General features: G+C 38.3%; 1 protein-coding gene across 2 annotated transcripts in view; it reads left to right on the top strand.

Annotated features, from left to right (window-relative positions):
• Window positions 1-15,603, top strand: part of vps50 (VPS50 EARP/GARPII complex subunit) — a 126,088-nt gene that overhangs the window by 101,727 nt on the left and 8,758 nt on the right. For both annotated transcript variants that reach the window (XM_051955493.1, XM_051955494.1), the window contains 4 exons: window positions 4,557-4,705; window positions 8,880-8,976; window positions 9,985-10,143; window positions 15,039-15,160. In XM_051955493.1, coding sequence (XP_051811453.1) covers window positions 4,557-4,705; window positions 8,880-8,976; window positions 9,985-10,143; window positions 15,039-15,160 — 527 coding nt within the window. The remainder of the gene's footprint in view (window positions 1-4,556; window positions 4,706-8,879; window positions 8,977-9,984; window positions 10,144-15,038; window positions 15,161-15,603) is intronic.

The following is a 15,603-nucleotide window of genomic DNA, read 5'->3' as shown; positions in this document are numbered from 1 at the left end:
GATGCAGCAGGCACATGGTGTTAGTTTGCTTTCATCACACTAAAGCCATCTCTCATTTGGATTGATTGTCATCATAAAACGTAATTGTTTGTGGGGTTGTATCTTTCAGGATATTAAGTAACAAACAAGCAACACTAAAGATAATTTCAGTCAGTCCGTAAAGATGAGTGAAGCTGATGTCTTTATATCTAAATCTGAATCATGAAGTAAAATTTTTTTTTCCTGTTTTCTGGTAAATAAGAGACCTCCAGCAGCTGCAGCTCGTTGCACACCAACAGCATCATACATTTTAGTTCTTGAGTCATAACTGTGTCACAAACTGGCTTTCATCACTGAGAGGTATTCTGGAAGTAAACAAACAGTTGCTACAGGATTAAAAAGACAAATGAACAAAGAAGTGTAATCTCTCCTTTGTGTGAATTAATTTATGGGAACAAATAAGCGTCCTGATCTCAGGCATGCTAAAAGCATTTAAATTGTATTCAAGTACGTGTATCCATTCTATTAACATGCTAGATGTTTCCTAAAGTGTCAGACATCATTTGCATGTTTATGACCAAAAATCACTTAAAATATGCAGGGCAGCAGCAAATTATGTTAATGATATTATAGACTATCAAATTATGTTTGCTGTTGTGAGCATGTAGTAGTGGTAGATCAAGCATCTCATAAACTAATAAACATGGAGTTGGCACTCGGGGCTGAGGGTATATCAGCAAAGAGGAAAAGCTCTGTTGAAAGCTGTCGAATATTGCGTTTGCACTCTCCTTCTGGCTTCAAAATAGAAAAAGTCGACGCATAAAATCTTAAATGTCATGGATGTTGTTTGTTTTTTCCTCTTGTCTTTTTTTAAAATAAATTGTGTTTTTTGTGTAGCTGTTGCTTTTATCGGAAGAATCCCTGCAGAGTTTTGTGCATTTTTGAAAAGAAACGCAACTTTTCTCCCAAAAGTCTTACCGAAGCCTGTGTTTATGCTGAAAGAGCACACAGTCAATGAAAGGTCAAGCCTCATGTGGAGTGATTAAAAATAGACCAAACCACACTTTGCTGTAATGTCAGACTGACACAGCTGAAGCTTTAGTGATTTGATTAATATAAAGCAGAATTTCCAAAGACTGTCACGACTTTCAGACTTAAAACCCAAGGACAGAAGTCAGTATAATATCAGATTATTAAATTTAACACCCAGTAATGTTCTTTTTTTGATTAACTGTTAAATATCTTAAATGAATGAATGTTTTTTTAACTGACGGGTAAAAGTCTTCTCATATTGCTTCCTTCCCTTGAGTGTACTTGGAGGCTGGCTTACATATAAAGAGGTGTTTTTCCTCTGATGGCATGTTGTTGCTTCATACTGAAAACCCCTTGTTTTTGTACCCCCTGCAAGCACCGTGTTCCCAGCAGATGCGGATCTGAAAGAAACTAGTCAAAGACATACTTTTTGAAATCAAAGTTTTGACACCGTAAAGAGACTACAGCTACGTTTACAATACAAGTGCAGGTGCATGTCTTGACCATAGTGTGGCACCAAAAGAAAAACAGCAGAAATAATATTCAAGTTGTCTGCAATCTTTCTGCAAGTTTCCGCTCTCCTGTGACGTCACCCTCACAAATGGCCACCAGACGCTGCTACACAACAGTTTGTCCTGGTCCAAATCTTAAATCTCTTGTTGTTAGAAGTGGGTACTAATGGCCTTTCTGGATTAACTCCATTACCACAGCACATTTGTCATGTTGATGCGCAGTAACGTGTTTGAAATGTTGGGGTCTGTCCTTATTTTTACCATGTTTGGTGATCTAGCTGATATACTTCAATCTGTATATAGATTTTTGGATAAGAATAAACATTCGCTTTGGCAGACTAAAACTGTTTTGAGATACAGAAAATAGTAAAGTTGCTATTTATTAAGGACCTTCTTCTAAAGCTTTATTTTCCCCCATAAAAATCATGACATTTGAAAGTGTCAGACATTAACATATTAGTGCTGTACCTTCATGCTGCAGCACGTTTGTGAGCATAAACATACATACTTGAAACAATAGGCAGACTACATTAAGTATCTTTATCCTTTAGTGATTAAATTCTTAAGTAAAAAAAAGGGCATCTTTAACTCGGAGCTGCAGTGGTTCTGCCTTTCCCTGAATTTAGAATAATTACAATCTCAGCAAGTTCAGCTGTGCACAAGCCAGGGTGCTTTGGTGAATGCTGTCAAAGGAAAGAAAGCTGCAGTCACAGTTAGCAAAGAATCAGTGTATAATTTTTATTGATTCATTTTTTCATTGAGCACATTGCAGAAGACGTAAATGTGTTCTGAGTGAATCATACAGTAACAGTGGGCAAGATTTTAAATCTTGTTTCATAGTCATAGAAGATCCTAATGCTTTAAATCCAGACAATATTGTAATGAGTAACTTGTATTCAAAGCTAAAAATAATATTTAATTTTACCATCTGTGCCGCTGAGGAGTGTTACATTTCATTTTAATGTCTTGTTTTATTCATGCTCCTGAGTTTAAAATAGTAATACTAATTTATACTTTTGCAGAGCGTTGTTCTTGGGAGAGATATATTGCATTCTCTATTGGGAAGCCATCTGATTCTCACCACTGTAAAAGTAATATGGTGCAAGTTGTAATCTTCTCTATGATTTTCAGACCGATGATGATTTCTGCAACACCCAAGGTTTGAGTGAATGCTGTGAGATAAGTCAGGGGTTCTGGAGAGGCTGCAGTTATCACACAAGAGGCGACGATAGTTCAAGGCAGGCCTGAACCATAAATCGTCTCCAGAGCTGCATACTGTGCATTTTTGTAGCGCTATGTAAGCTGGGCTGTTTATACGTCTTCTTTTAGTGAATAGACGGCTGTTAGAGGCACACAAGGTGTCATCTTTTTAAAACTGTGCACATCACTGTCTGTTTTATGTTTCACCTTTAGCGCAGATAATTTGTTCATTGAATGAACTTTCTGTCTTGCTTTCAGTGATGATCAACTCAAGGCGTGAGGGTCTTTCATCAGACAAATGTTTTTTTTGGATGAATATGGAGTGATGTCACCATTCATGTGTACATTATGCTTTGATTTACACCTTAATCCTTCTTTTAAAATAGCTCTTTGGCTATGTGGTGTAAAAGCTTTCCACAGCTCATCTGGAATTAGTGCTTGTACACAGTATTACATCCAGGTTCCACTGGACTGCAGTGAGTAAGTGGACGATATGGTCCAGCATTAATAGCTCCCATTTGTTCATTACCTGCGTAATAGCTATTGATCTGCCAGGGGCTGTTTCAGAGGGCTGTACAGCTGCAGAGTGCAAAGCTCCATGTGCCAATATGATACATTATGCCACCAAGACATGCTTCATAGAAAATAATATGATCTGCCCTCCTGTATGGAATCTCAATGACTTTTTATGCAGATACAGATTATTGTGATTGATGGGAAGGGAGTTGGGCTAAAATATTTCTTTTTCTGTTTCAATTGTTTTTCAAATGAAGGGATAAAAGGATTGCTGGATGGTAGGTTGTATTAGAATATATCAAAAGGAAGATAAATGCTGCCATTTGGGGAGTGTTTGGTCAGCAGAATTTGTTTGAGTATGTGTGCTTTGGATGTGACTGAGTTCCACAAGGGTGATTGAATTTCAGATTATGCTTACATCTACATCGCTGTTCTGTCAGGTTAACTGGAAAAGGACAACGCTCTTACACAGCAGCACTTCAGACAAAAGCAGAACAGAAATTCACGAATAACACCGATAAAACAAAAAATACATTTGTTCACGTCTCTGTGCTACTTCAAATACTATTAACCCTCTGATCCCCAACCAGTTTGTGGGCTACTTTTGCTGCTGTCACATTTATTTCTACTGCAGGCTCATTTTTCACTGTGATAGAAAGTCCTGCACCTCTTTGGAAACAAAGCACCCATGGCTGGAAGTATAACGGGTTCAAGAATATCTTTGTGGCCATAACATTGTTAAAAAAAATTTTTTGCAAATACTGGACAAAAGGTGACTCTGCATACTAGATATTTTACTGCTTACATTCTTGATTTGTTTCTATCCTTGTCTCCTATCTGTTCTGTGTAATCACAGCCTGCAGTTCAGCCTAGTTTAAAAAAAAAAATCACTGAATTTTTCTGAGGTGACTGTTGGTCACAAATGATTTCACATTTGCACAATGATTTTTTTTGTCTCTTACAGAATCTGTTTAGAGGAAATTGTTATTTTTTTTGGCAAAATTTAAATAAGAGATGTGCAATACAGTGATTTTGTTGAAAAATCACAACTTTAAGCTTCTGATGTGAGAAAGTTAAATGTTGTAATTTTGATGACTTTTCAAAAGATTATCTGTCTTTTAAGATCACAGATGTGTTTTGGGGTTTATATGAGTTAATAAATAGATTTGCAAGCAACCATAATGCAGGTATTATATGTATAATTCACTTTATCAAGTATGTCTTAGTTTTACTTCTCCCAAAACTGAAAAGGCAGGAACGTAATGTCCATTTCTGACTCGGCATCCTCACTTACCTGTCCATCTGGGCTTCTTTCAGGAGGCTGGCGGGGAGAATGCAGGAGTCCATGGTCCAACAGAGGACAGGAAGGAGAAGGTTCCCAGCCCCCACCTCAGCCAAATGGTGGTCCTCACTAGCAGTGGGACTCTGTATGGACTGGCACAGAGGGTTGTGGCCACTGAGTCCCTGTAAGTAGTCTCTACACAGCACTGGAAATATTTTTACTCAGAATCAAAATATTCTGCAAACGAGTCAACTATGTGAACATGCAATACACAATTTAGTGTCCATGAAGTAAGAAAGTTAATGCCACATTAATACAAGTCCAATCAATTTTGGACATTATTCATCTGATATGGACAAAAATGCATCACTGCTATATTTGTGCTTGTTTTATGTACTTACCATGCAATATGTGTTGCCCTCTCTCAGATAACAGAAGCTATAGACATTAAAATTCATTGTGTTAATCAAAGCTTCTCCCTGATCAAGTTAAAGAGGCTGATTGGTACTCACTGCACCATCTCAGGATGATCATAATGTCATTAGACGGCATCATGCAGTCTTGCCCTTAAAGATTTGCACAACCTGCTTTGTGTGTTGTGTGTGAACGAAGATATTTTACCTCGAAAGTTTTCTTCTCGTAGCCTTTTCTTTGTGTTAAACCTTCATAGTCAATCATGCACTAACAAATGCATTTTCTTTCTCTTGTTCTGTCTGTATGGTTTTTCTCCCTCTCTATCTTTGTCTATTACATCTCTACTCTCTACCCAGTGATGCCCGTACATAATTAGGTTAAGCTATGTGCTGACAACTTTTAGACCCTGAGAGGTCTGCAGTGTACGAGAGCTTCATAATGAAAGACTTTAAACCGGAGGTTCAGACACCACCACTGCAAAAACGCTGAAAGGGCTCCATTCTTCTGCAAAAAGTTTTTCTCGTTTTTGAAGCAGGCAACAAGCTTGGAAGAATAATGAAAGTAAAAGAGCTAAAGTGCAGAGGTGAAGCTAATTCATGGGTGAAATTTGAAAGAAATGATTCTCTGCGGAGAACAAGTACTTCTGACTAATTCTGGGCAGAATTGCAAGTAAAGTTTTTCTGTTTTAAAAAGTTTTATTAGAAAAGGCAGCTAACCTTTGTGTCTATTCTGAGGGCGTCTGACGTCTTCAGCATGCGTCCTTTTAAAAATCATCTCTGGAGGTAGAAGCTTTTACAGAGTGTTCAACAGTTACATGCACATATCAATAATGTGTCAGAAACTTCTGAGCACCAATGAGCTCTAACAGCATCTGACCATTTTGCTTTGTTTCATCCTTCTAGTTGTTGTTCAGGTGCCGTATTTATAGAAGCGTGATCAAATCCAATTTTTTTTCCTCCCTGCACACTGCACTGCTGCTGAGGTAAACACAAGCTGTTCCAGCAAACCCTAATTTGATTTTATCTGCTCCATGAAAAGAGCAAAAGTGCAGCGGACTCATTCATGGGCTTCTGGTTGTATTTAATGTGGTGCTTTTAGATCTAGTGTTAACTAGATTGCACTTACTGTTATTAGATTTTGTTTTTAATATAAAGGTCTTTGGGTTTCCAGCATTAAGTGTTGCTTCCTTACGAATCGTCCGTGGAGCGTCTGCGTATCCCGCTTTTGAGCTGATTCATCTGGAAATTGCGTACACCAAAAGATTATTTCACATAAAAACATCCTACCACTTAGAATAATAATCATTTATCTGTTTAAAACAAATGCCTTCAGACGGAGTTTGCTGCAAGACGACACCAATAATTCGAGAGGTTTCGAAGTGTAGACAGAAATATAGAGAAAATTAGCTGATTGTTAATTAAAATTGTTCATCGGTACTTATTTATATCCTCATATCCTTACATTACAAACCCTCAGACTCTTATATTTCAAACCTTTGCTCCCGTATACGTATATACCCTCAATGTTTAAAATAAATATGTAATAAGCTGAAAGTTTCTATCAGTCTTCTGTTATTTACATAAACACAGGTTGCAGTTTAGCTTAGTGTTGTAAATAGCATTTTAAATATTGCATATGTCATTTGATATGTAATGAGAAACTGCAGTGGAAAAGTGGAAAAGGAAGGTTTTTAATTTATTTAAGTACTAATAAGCCCACTCTATATATTGAGGTCAGAGTTCTGTAGGGAAGTTATGGGCTTTTCCTAAAAGGCTGATGATGATTGGATATTATTGTTCATAAATTTGGAATAAGCAACATTTCTCTAATTGTTGCTTTTGTTCTACGAAATCTGTGTGATTAGTTTTTGTGTTTTTATTAGTGTGGTTTATTTTTATGGTCTATTAGTCTGAGTGTCTTGTAGTGTTCTTTTTTTTTTTCTCAGCACCAGCATCTTTTTTTCAGTTGCAGTGAACAGAGAATGCAACCGCCTGAATACAAGCACTGTGTCTTTACCGAGCTGCTTTAGTGGAGCCACTCGGTTCAAAATCTGAACTTTTTGGAGAGGCGCTGGTATCATCACTGTTACTCCTTTATAGGAAACCAATCATATGGGTGGAACCCATCACCCTGGTGAACAAAAAAATGAGAAATGAGCTCACTTTGGTCATGTTTATCTATCCTGAAACAGTAGTGATCACAACAAGGGGTAATGCTCGTCTATTATACAACTGCACTTAGATTCGTGATATGTTGTCAAGCTGCTGTTGTCATAGAAACAAACCCAAGCACTTTTTTGCTGAAGTGCTGGGATGAAGTGCTCCCCATCACCCTGCCAGAGAAAAACACTACATGGAAATGCACCCCAAGTGGTCTGATCTTTGTTCTGATCTCTGCAATCCTGTTTGCTCATCAGCGGGTTAAGGAACACATAAATATGCTGTTCTGGTGCCTCTAAAGAAGATGCTGTCGTTCACTTCATTGCTGAATGAATTCAAACCAGAACTGGGTTCAAGGGCCAGTACAGCGTGTGAAGGCCGCTCATGAAGCTTGTTGAGTTGTTTTCGTCTCATAAATTGCATTCTCCAATCTTTGTTCCTGACCTGAAACTGTAATGAAATCGCTTCTCTGAGCGTTGCTTGCCGTCCTCGTTAAACTCTGGGCTCAACTCTGAACTTCAGCCCTGTCAAAGCTGCTCCCTCAGTTTTTATTTAGTGTACGGTAACTTCAGTGCCATCGATCAGCCCGAGTCAAAAGGTCTTTGTTTAGTCAGTGCTGGATACACAGTGGAGCGAGGGTATTAGTTCTATCCTCATTGATTTATTTATTTCCTCCATCCTGTATTTCTCACTCTGCTGCGTCGCTTGGTCTCAGTATTTTTCAAGGATAATTGAAATTCATTCATTGTAAAAAAAAACTGCAGCTTGATTTGTTTGACATTAACAGTATTTTTTCCTTGGGAAGTGAGACTTGAAGAGACTTGGAATTCAGAGGTAGTTTTCAGAACAAAGTGACATCAGATCCAAGGGACTAGAGGATCATTTGTCTCAAGACAACACTCGAGTCTGTTCAACTTAATTATTGCATTAAACTGTAATGATCATGTGGAGAAAATATAGATTGTTGGAACAGCAGCGAAGACGGTTTACAGAAAATGCCCAAAAAGTTTAAAGTTGGCTTCACTGAAGGTAAAGATTTGCAGCACTGATACAGAAATCAGGCTGTAGACTTGAATGTTTCCAGTCTAATCGCCGAAGACTTTTCTTTACTTTAAGGTTTACGACAAACTCTAAGCTTTAATGTATTGGTTGAATGTTAAAGATTCATAGGAAGAGGATATTTCATTAACAACCACTTCAATTGTCAGTTCAGGCCATCAAACCAAAATTAAGTCAGTAGTAATATAGAATTTTGTAAATAAGGATAGCGCTCTTGAATAATCAAAAACAAGACACATTTCGCAGGTAATTGCGTTTCTGTCACAAAACGCAATTACCTGCTGTTTTGTAACATATTATACCATATTATATGTATATAATGTCCTCTCTTGCTTTATTTTAATTTTAGCTGCCTAGTTCTTTGATGTGATTTCGTCTCTCTAATTCTTTAATTCTCTGCTTTATTTTCATTTCTAACTTTAACCCTCAATCTTTTTCTTTAATTTTTGAACTGTCTAGTTCCCTTGCTTGATTTGAGTGCTAATCCGGATAATTATTGATTTAATTCATTGTAATTATAGTTTTTACTATTTATTTTAACTGACTGCTCTGGCTTGTCTCCTATATCTTGTTTGATTGTCTGTGATGCATGTTTTGACTGTCAAAACACTTTGAACGTTGTTCTTAAGGGTGCTATTTAAATGAAGTTATTATTATTATTATTATATTGTACCACCACTCTGCTAAATTAAATGCATGTTCCTCTGTTTTTTTATTGTTTCTCAGTGTGTTTCTGGCTGAACAGTTTGAGTCTCTCCAGTCCCACTTGGACACAATGATGCCTGCAGCCAAGAAGCCCTTCCTACAGCAGTTTTATTCCCAGGTTTTGTATATTTTGCACATCTTATTTCTAAAGGCACCTGCCTGAATACATACAATAACTGTTAATTATGTCATCACTGTCAGCTACATCTCCCCATAGTGCTGTTAAAACTTCCATTTAATCTGTTATAGGATCATGTTTGCTCTATCGTTTGTCATTAGTTAATTTGTCTTTGCCTACATTAGTGTAATAACCAGGAGACATGTATAAGTTGATTATGTTGCAAGCTTGTCATGTGCTTGCTTCTGAGGTTTAGACAGCATGAAATTTAAATGACTGATCACAGCTTGCATCACTTTTTTATGAATTAATCTCACAGAGTCATTTAAAAAGAGACACATCCAGAAGGTGATTTGTTAACCTTCCTGGATGTGCGTTTTTGTTGGTTTTGTGGGAAAAGGGAGGTTCTCTCACTGGGCTGTCCTCCCTGTCAACAAACAACAAATCACCCCCTGAACACCTGCAGTTCTGTAGTAACTAAGACTTAGTATAACATCTGCAACGTGCCCTGCAGTTCCTGTGCTCCATGTAAATATTCAATCGTTGCTTTATTTGTCACCACTCTTCTGCTTTTTCATTTGTTTTTCAAGTGTTTCTCCTTAGAAACAGATGACTTTGTGGCCACAACTCAGTATTCAGTCCTGTACTCGATCTGTAAAGGACAACTTTGTCTGTCACTCTCACCCACGCAAGCTGCTCTTTATTTTATTTTATTTTCTTTTTTCTTTTTGTCCTCTTGACATTTGAAATGTTCAGGTGTACAAACAGGTCTGTTCACCCTAAACATCGACTGAATGTCATTTCCTATGAATTCACTCCAGCAAATGTTACGGCAGTTTTCTTTTGCACAGTCCATGACATTATGGTGCCTGCACAATACATTAGTCCCACAAGACACTTTGTCGTCACGTCTGCCTCGTCGCTGTTATTGCTTACATAACGTTGAAGAACATGTTGCATGTAACACGCCACTAACACGGGAACATTTTATTCCCTTCCCACACTCAGACGGTGTCTACAGCCAGCGAACTGCGGAAACCGATATACTGGATTGTGGCAGCCAAGGCCATCGACTACGAACAGATGTTGCTCATGATGGCTGGAGTTAAATGGGACATTAGGGAGATAATGTCACAGCATAACGTGTACGTGGACGTCCTATTAAAGGTAACATTCCCTCGGAAATGACAACGGTGAATGTTGATGTTAAATGTCAGGTGGTACACTGAAGGTTAGCTGACCAGAGTTTCAATCAGGATTTTGACACTGTTTCAAATAATGCAAATGGAATCATTGAAGCAGCATCTATTAACATTTTAGACTCCCTGGAGCCAACAGAACAAGCTGTACATTTATTGTTGTGAGTATTTAACCCTCCTGTTGTCCTCATTTATGGGCACCAAAAAATATTTTCCTTTTCTGAAAAAAAAATCCAAAAATTCAGCAAAAAAATTCCCCAAATTTCTGAAAATTTGCAAAACCTTCATGAAGAAAATTTCAATAATTCCTTAAAAGTTTTATTTTTAAAAAATCCCCCAAATTTGGCTAGAAAATTCTTGTAATTTTTTTAAAAAATCAATAAAAATCTTCCAAAAAAATCCTAAAATATCTAAAGTGATTACATATATATCATTAAAACTTCTAATATTTTCTTTAAGAGCATTCACAAAAAAATGTTCAAAGATTTCCAAAAAATTTTAAAAATGTGGACATCAGAAGTTTCACTGTGAAAATAAATTTTTTCCCACATTTTCAAACTTTAAAATGTGCCAATTTTGACCCGCAGGACGACACAAGGGTGAAGAAGCAGTAATCTCTTCATACATCTAGCAGGACATGGAGCAGCATGAGCATTCACATGCAGGGCTCCAGCCACTTTGTCCACACATGCGATCAAAAATCAGTCAAATGCGACACAACATTTTCATTGGTCGCACCGGTGCGCCTGACATTTAGCAGGTCTGCTTATGTGTGTCTCAAGGTGGAACGCCCAGGTAGATAAAACCTCTTGGTGTTAAGTGAAATACGGCTGACATTAGGACGCTCATTTCACTCTTTCAAACTAAACAATTTTTGTCTGAGTTGTTGTGCTGCAGTATATAAATAACTGAATTCTCCTCTGTGCCCAGCCGCCTAGTCATATCTATCGATCCATGTGAGGTGTGAAGAGAACATCTGTAAATTACACTTTGGAAAACAAACCCGGGCTACACTCCTCCGCTGATAAACTGAGTCTCGGCATGCGCATCAGTCACGCCGTGCCACCCACGGCCACAATTAGAATTCCACCCTGTAGGAAACACTGACATATGATGAAATGGCCAAAGTTATTCATTGCATTTATTGCAAAGAGTGCAGCCACAGCATGGCTAGAACTGTGCCTTTGCTGTGTCAGCATCAGTGTTGACATGTCCAGGGTGTTACAGCACCAGACAACCGCAAATTCAAGCAATGAGGGGTCAGAAATAATAATATAATGTAAAAATGTTTACAATATAATCTAAGAAGAGCTCCCTTTCACTAACATGAAAACTGCATTCGACAGAAATCTGCAAAAAGTGGAAAAAAAAGCGGAATCAGAATTGGAGAATATACAGTCCTGCCTGCCTCCTCTCTTTTCTGACCTTCTCCTACCACACTGGCACACAATTCAACTAAAAGTCAACATTCATTCATGGATTCAAACCGCAAACTCCCAAGCGAAAGTCCTCTGTATGACCCATTGTACCACCATATTCTGCTCTTATAGTGTAATGCAAAACAAAATACAGCCTGCCTGATCTTGAAGTGCCAAGGTCATCCTTATGAAAAGAACAGAATATTTATCTGCACCTTTGTTCCTCTTTACAATCATTTCCATAATCTGTTACGGAATAATTAACATAGGAACTGATGGCCAATAATACTTAAAATGCATTATTCAGTGCACTTTCTGTACCGGTGCACCTAAAAGTTAGTGTTCAGAGTTCTGATTCATTTACTCTGTTCACCAGCTAGTTACTAACTCCATTAGCTTACTGGAGCTTTTTCACTCAAACAAGAGTGATGAGAGCATTGAAAGTAAGTCAAACTAGTGAAGTTGCTGCACTGAAACCCAAAAGACTGAGCTAAAAGACTCTAAAGTGTTCTGCAAAGCTGGTGTGACCTAGTGTCATTTGTGGCTACCAGTGACTCTCACATATATGTACTCATTTAATATAAAATTACTGATTAATGTATCTTTAAAGTTTCCAAGGCAAAAGTAAAGTGGTCACAGTGTTGTATGTTTGTTTCTATTTTGGGCTGCAGTCAACTAAAAAAAATCAAGATATAAAATGCGGACATGTCCTCATTAGGATCATTTATTCATTTTGCTACATGAATATAAACGCTGACGCCAAAACTTCAAAACTTGTATTTTTTTTTAGGTAATTTTACATGACAAAAAACTTATCCCAGTGTTTAATACTTTTCCTAAACAAATAGTGACTGTGTCAGTGTCATGTTGTGTCTACAGGATGCTAAAGTAAAACACCAAAAAACAGATGTGTCAGAGCTGCCTTAATTTAATAGGTGTTTTCCCTCACACGGTGTTTTTGCAGTACTCATGAAATCCAATCTGGGTTATCCCTCTCACATTTGTCATTTACATTAACATCGAGCATCTATTCTACTTAAAACCCAGAGCTGTGAAGTTCATTTTTGGCCCGCGTGAGTTTAAAATTCATTCTGGGACCTTTAGTATAAATTATTTGAGATGGGTGAATAATTTATTACTTGGGTGAGCTGTTGAGAGCCAAATGCAGATCTCTCCTGAAGTTTCAGCTTTGTTAAAGACATCTGAGCTCGTCGGTCCCAGAAGTATTTTTGGAATTAGAAGTTTTCCACTAAATGTGCGTCTTTATGCATGCTGGCCACTTACACCATTGTAAATTTTGCATGGAGGGAGAGGACACACAGCTCCAGATTCCTTGCTTCTGACGCTTCGAGGCAGGAAGGTCTGAAGGGCTCGCTGTGGTGTGAAATCATGAACAGACAGGCGCCAAGCCAAGACAAATCCCCTTATTTGCATCAGTATGTCTTAGACAGTTGTTGGTTAAATGGCACTTTAAATCACAGATGTTGTTGAAATGGATGAATTAATACAACATCCCGTCACGGTGAAAAGTTATCTGCTTGTGGAAGAACAACTCAAACTTACCCTTTTTATATTCCTAGATGCCTCATAGATCTTTGTCCAGTGCTGGCCTCACTAAATTAGCTTCTGAGCCAACTTGCCTGCAGGGAAATCTCTTTCGCCGTGGTTTAAACCCCCTAACAGTGAGAAAACCTTCCAGCTGATGGGCTGACATTGCGTATATTACAACTAGCATGTACTTTTCCCCATCAGGTGCTAATAGCCTCCCCTGTCAACTTGTCAGACGCTGGTAATCCATACGGGCTGTGTTATGTGCACTGATTGAAAGGAGTGCGCTATGTTTTGTTGCACTGCACTCACGAATATTTTATTCATGAATTCAGGTTGATCACTGGCGTTTGACAATGGCACTGATTTGCATATAAAGTGGCACAGAAATGCAGAAGCCTCAGAATGACTTCACTGACAAAATGTTAAAGTCAGAAACTATTAGGAGACTGTTAGTGAGTGAACACCATTTCAGTCTTGGGAGTAAAATGAATGGGAACGCATGTGTCAACATTCAGGTTCTTTTATTTTTCATATCATGCAATTTGAATTGCCACATTCTCCTCTGGGATGCATCCATCACAGTCCTAATGTGCTGCTTCTGATAAGCAGCAACATAAGATTATAATTGTATAATTTCATCCATAATTGAACGTTCCAGAGTGCAGCGAGTGCACAACTGGAATTCCTGCCTGTGTGAGTTTTTATGGCCACAAGCAAGTAGCATCAAAACACTGCACACGTAGCTGTGGGCCTCTTGTGACCAAAACTATGCTGTACAACTTTGTGTCCTGCAGCCTGCATCCTCCTCTGAGAGGTTTCCTGCTTTAGTCTCGAGTTAAAGCATAAAAGCGAGAACATTCAGAGGCTAGTTGTTACAAGACCTTCTTAACCGGAGATCTCTTTGTAGCTGGGATTTTGCCAGGGTTGTGCTTTATAGCGATGGTGAGACATTACTTCAGAGACTACAGTTCACACAAGATACGGATTTAAAGCATGCTGCAAATTTAAAATGCAGAGGAGATTTGGTCAATATTAACATGCTGGAAGAGTTTACGTTTTTTTTTATGATGTTGCCAAATCTGACTCTGGTATTTAGAAGAAAGGAAAAACAAGAAGAGAAGGAGAGAGAAAGACAGAAGTGGGTAAAAGAAGAATGGGAGAATTAGGAAAAGAAAAGTGGAAAAAGAGGAGAGTGAGTAACATAAGGAGGAGACAGAAAGAAAGGAAAGCAAAGACAATTAAGAGAGAAAAGGGCAAAAAAAAGAGAAGGAAATAAAGCAAAAAAAAAGAAGTATGACAAGCAACCAAAACAGTAGAGAATTCTCTGCTCCGTCAGTTTTCACTATATCAGGATTAAAATGATTAAACTAGCTTCCTTAAGAGATTTAGATACAGTAAATAATGTGCACATGCTCTACTATGGCAAGAATTAATTAAATGTGTGCATCTGATGAACTTAAATCAGTTTTGAGTATATAGTGTGTGTTGAATGGCCAAAATATGCATGAACAGAGATTCGTAATACAGTTTCTTCTTCTTCACAGTTATTAATTGGGTTGTGTAATTCACAGCAAAAGGTGGTTTTATAACACCGTTCCAAGATGAGTACCCGAGACAGAGGCAGAGAAAATGCATGCATGGTGGGATTCATGAGGACTTAATATTAATATTTTCTCATCGGGAAACCATCGATCCCATGTTCCCTGTTTGGAGTTGTGTAGGGATGTTTTACATAGGTCACATAAATACTTAACACAAACCCATAGTCTGCTTTTAGCTTCATATTTTATTAATACGTCCTTTGTGTTTGTAGTAATTTAATCTGATGATACGTTTCCCTTTGAAGAAATCCACCTCCTTATTACCACCTCTGCTTTCTCCTCCACCCTCACAGGAGTTTGAACAGTTCAACAAGCGGCTGGGTGACGTTTCCAGACATGTGCGCATCCCCCTGCCGGTGTCCAACGTCCTGTGGGAGCACTGCATCCGCCTGGCCAACAGGACTCTAGTCGAGGGGTAAGAAAGTCAGAGCACACCTCCTCGGCATGAAGGGGACACGTGCAGCCTCGGGCCATTTTGGTGAAACTGTGGCCAGAGCTGCACTGAATTTTTGTCATACCTTGAGCAGAGAAACACCATTTTATCATGTGTAACATTTCCCCTCGTCCCTTTTTGAATGAAATAGTGACTCAGAGCAGTGTGTTGCAGGCTTCAGATTGTTGAACTCGCAAGTTAGTATTTGAGAATAAAAGTAAGAACTGAGGTTAGCCGTGGCACATGTTGATGGAAAGCCTATTCTCTCTCTTGCCTGAGAGCCACAGTGACTTATCGCATTTATTAATTCATTGCTGCTTGCAAGTAGAAGTCATGTGGACTCACGAGTGGCTCAGTTATTGGACAAAGATTTTATAAAACATCAAATTAACCTTTTATATATTTTAGTAGGACTGTGTGGCAGC

This window comes from Acanthochromis polyacanthus, chromosome 11, assembly GCF_021347895.1.
Source record: "Acanthochromis polyacanthus isolate Apoly-LR-REF ecotype Palm Island chromosome 11, KAUST_Apoly_ChrSc, whole genome shotgun sequence".
Taxonomy (NCBI): Eukaryota; Metazoa; Chordata; class Actinopteri; family Pomacentridae; genus Acanthochromis; species Acanthochromis polyacanthus.
This window is presented reverse-complemented; position numbering and strand designations above follow the sequence as displayed.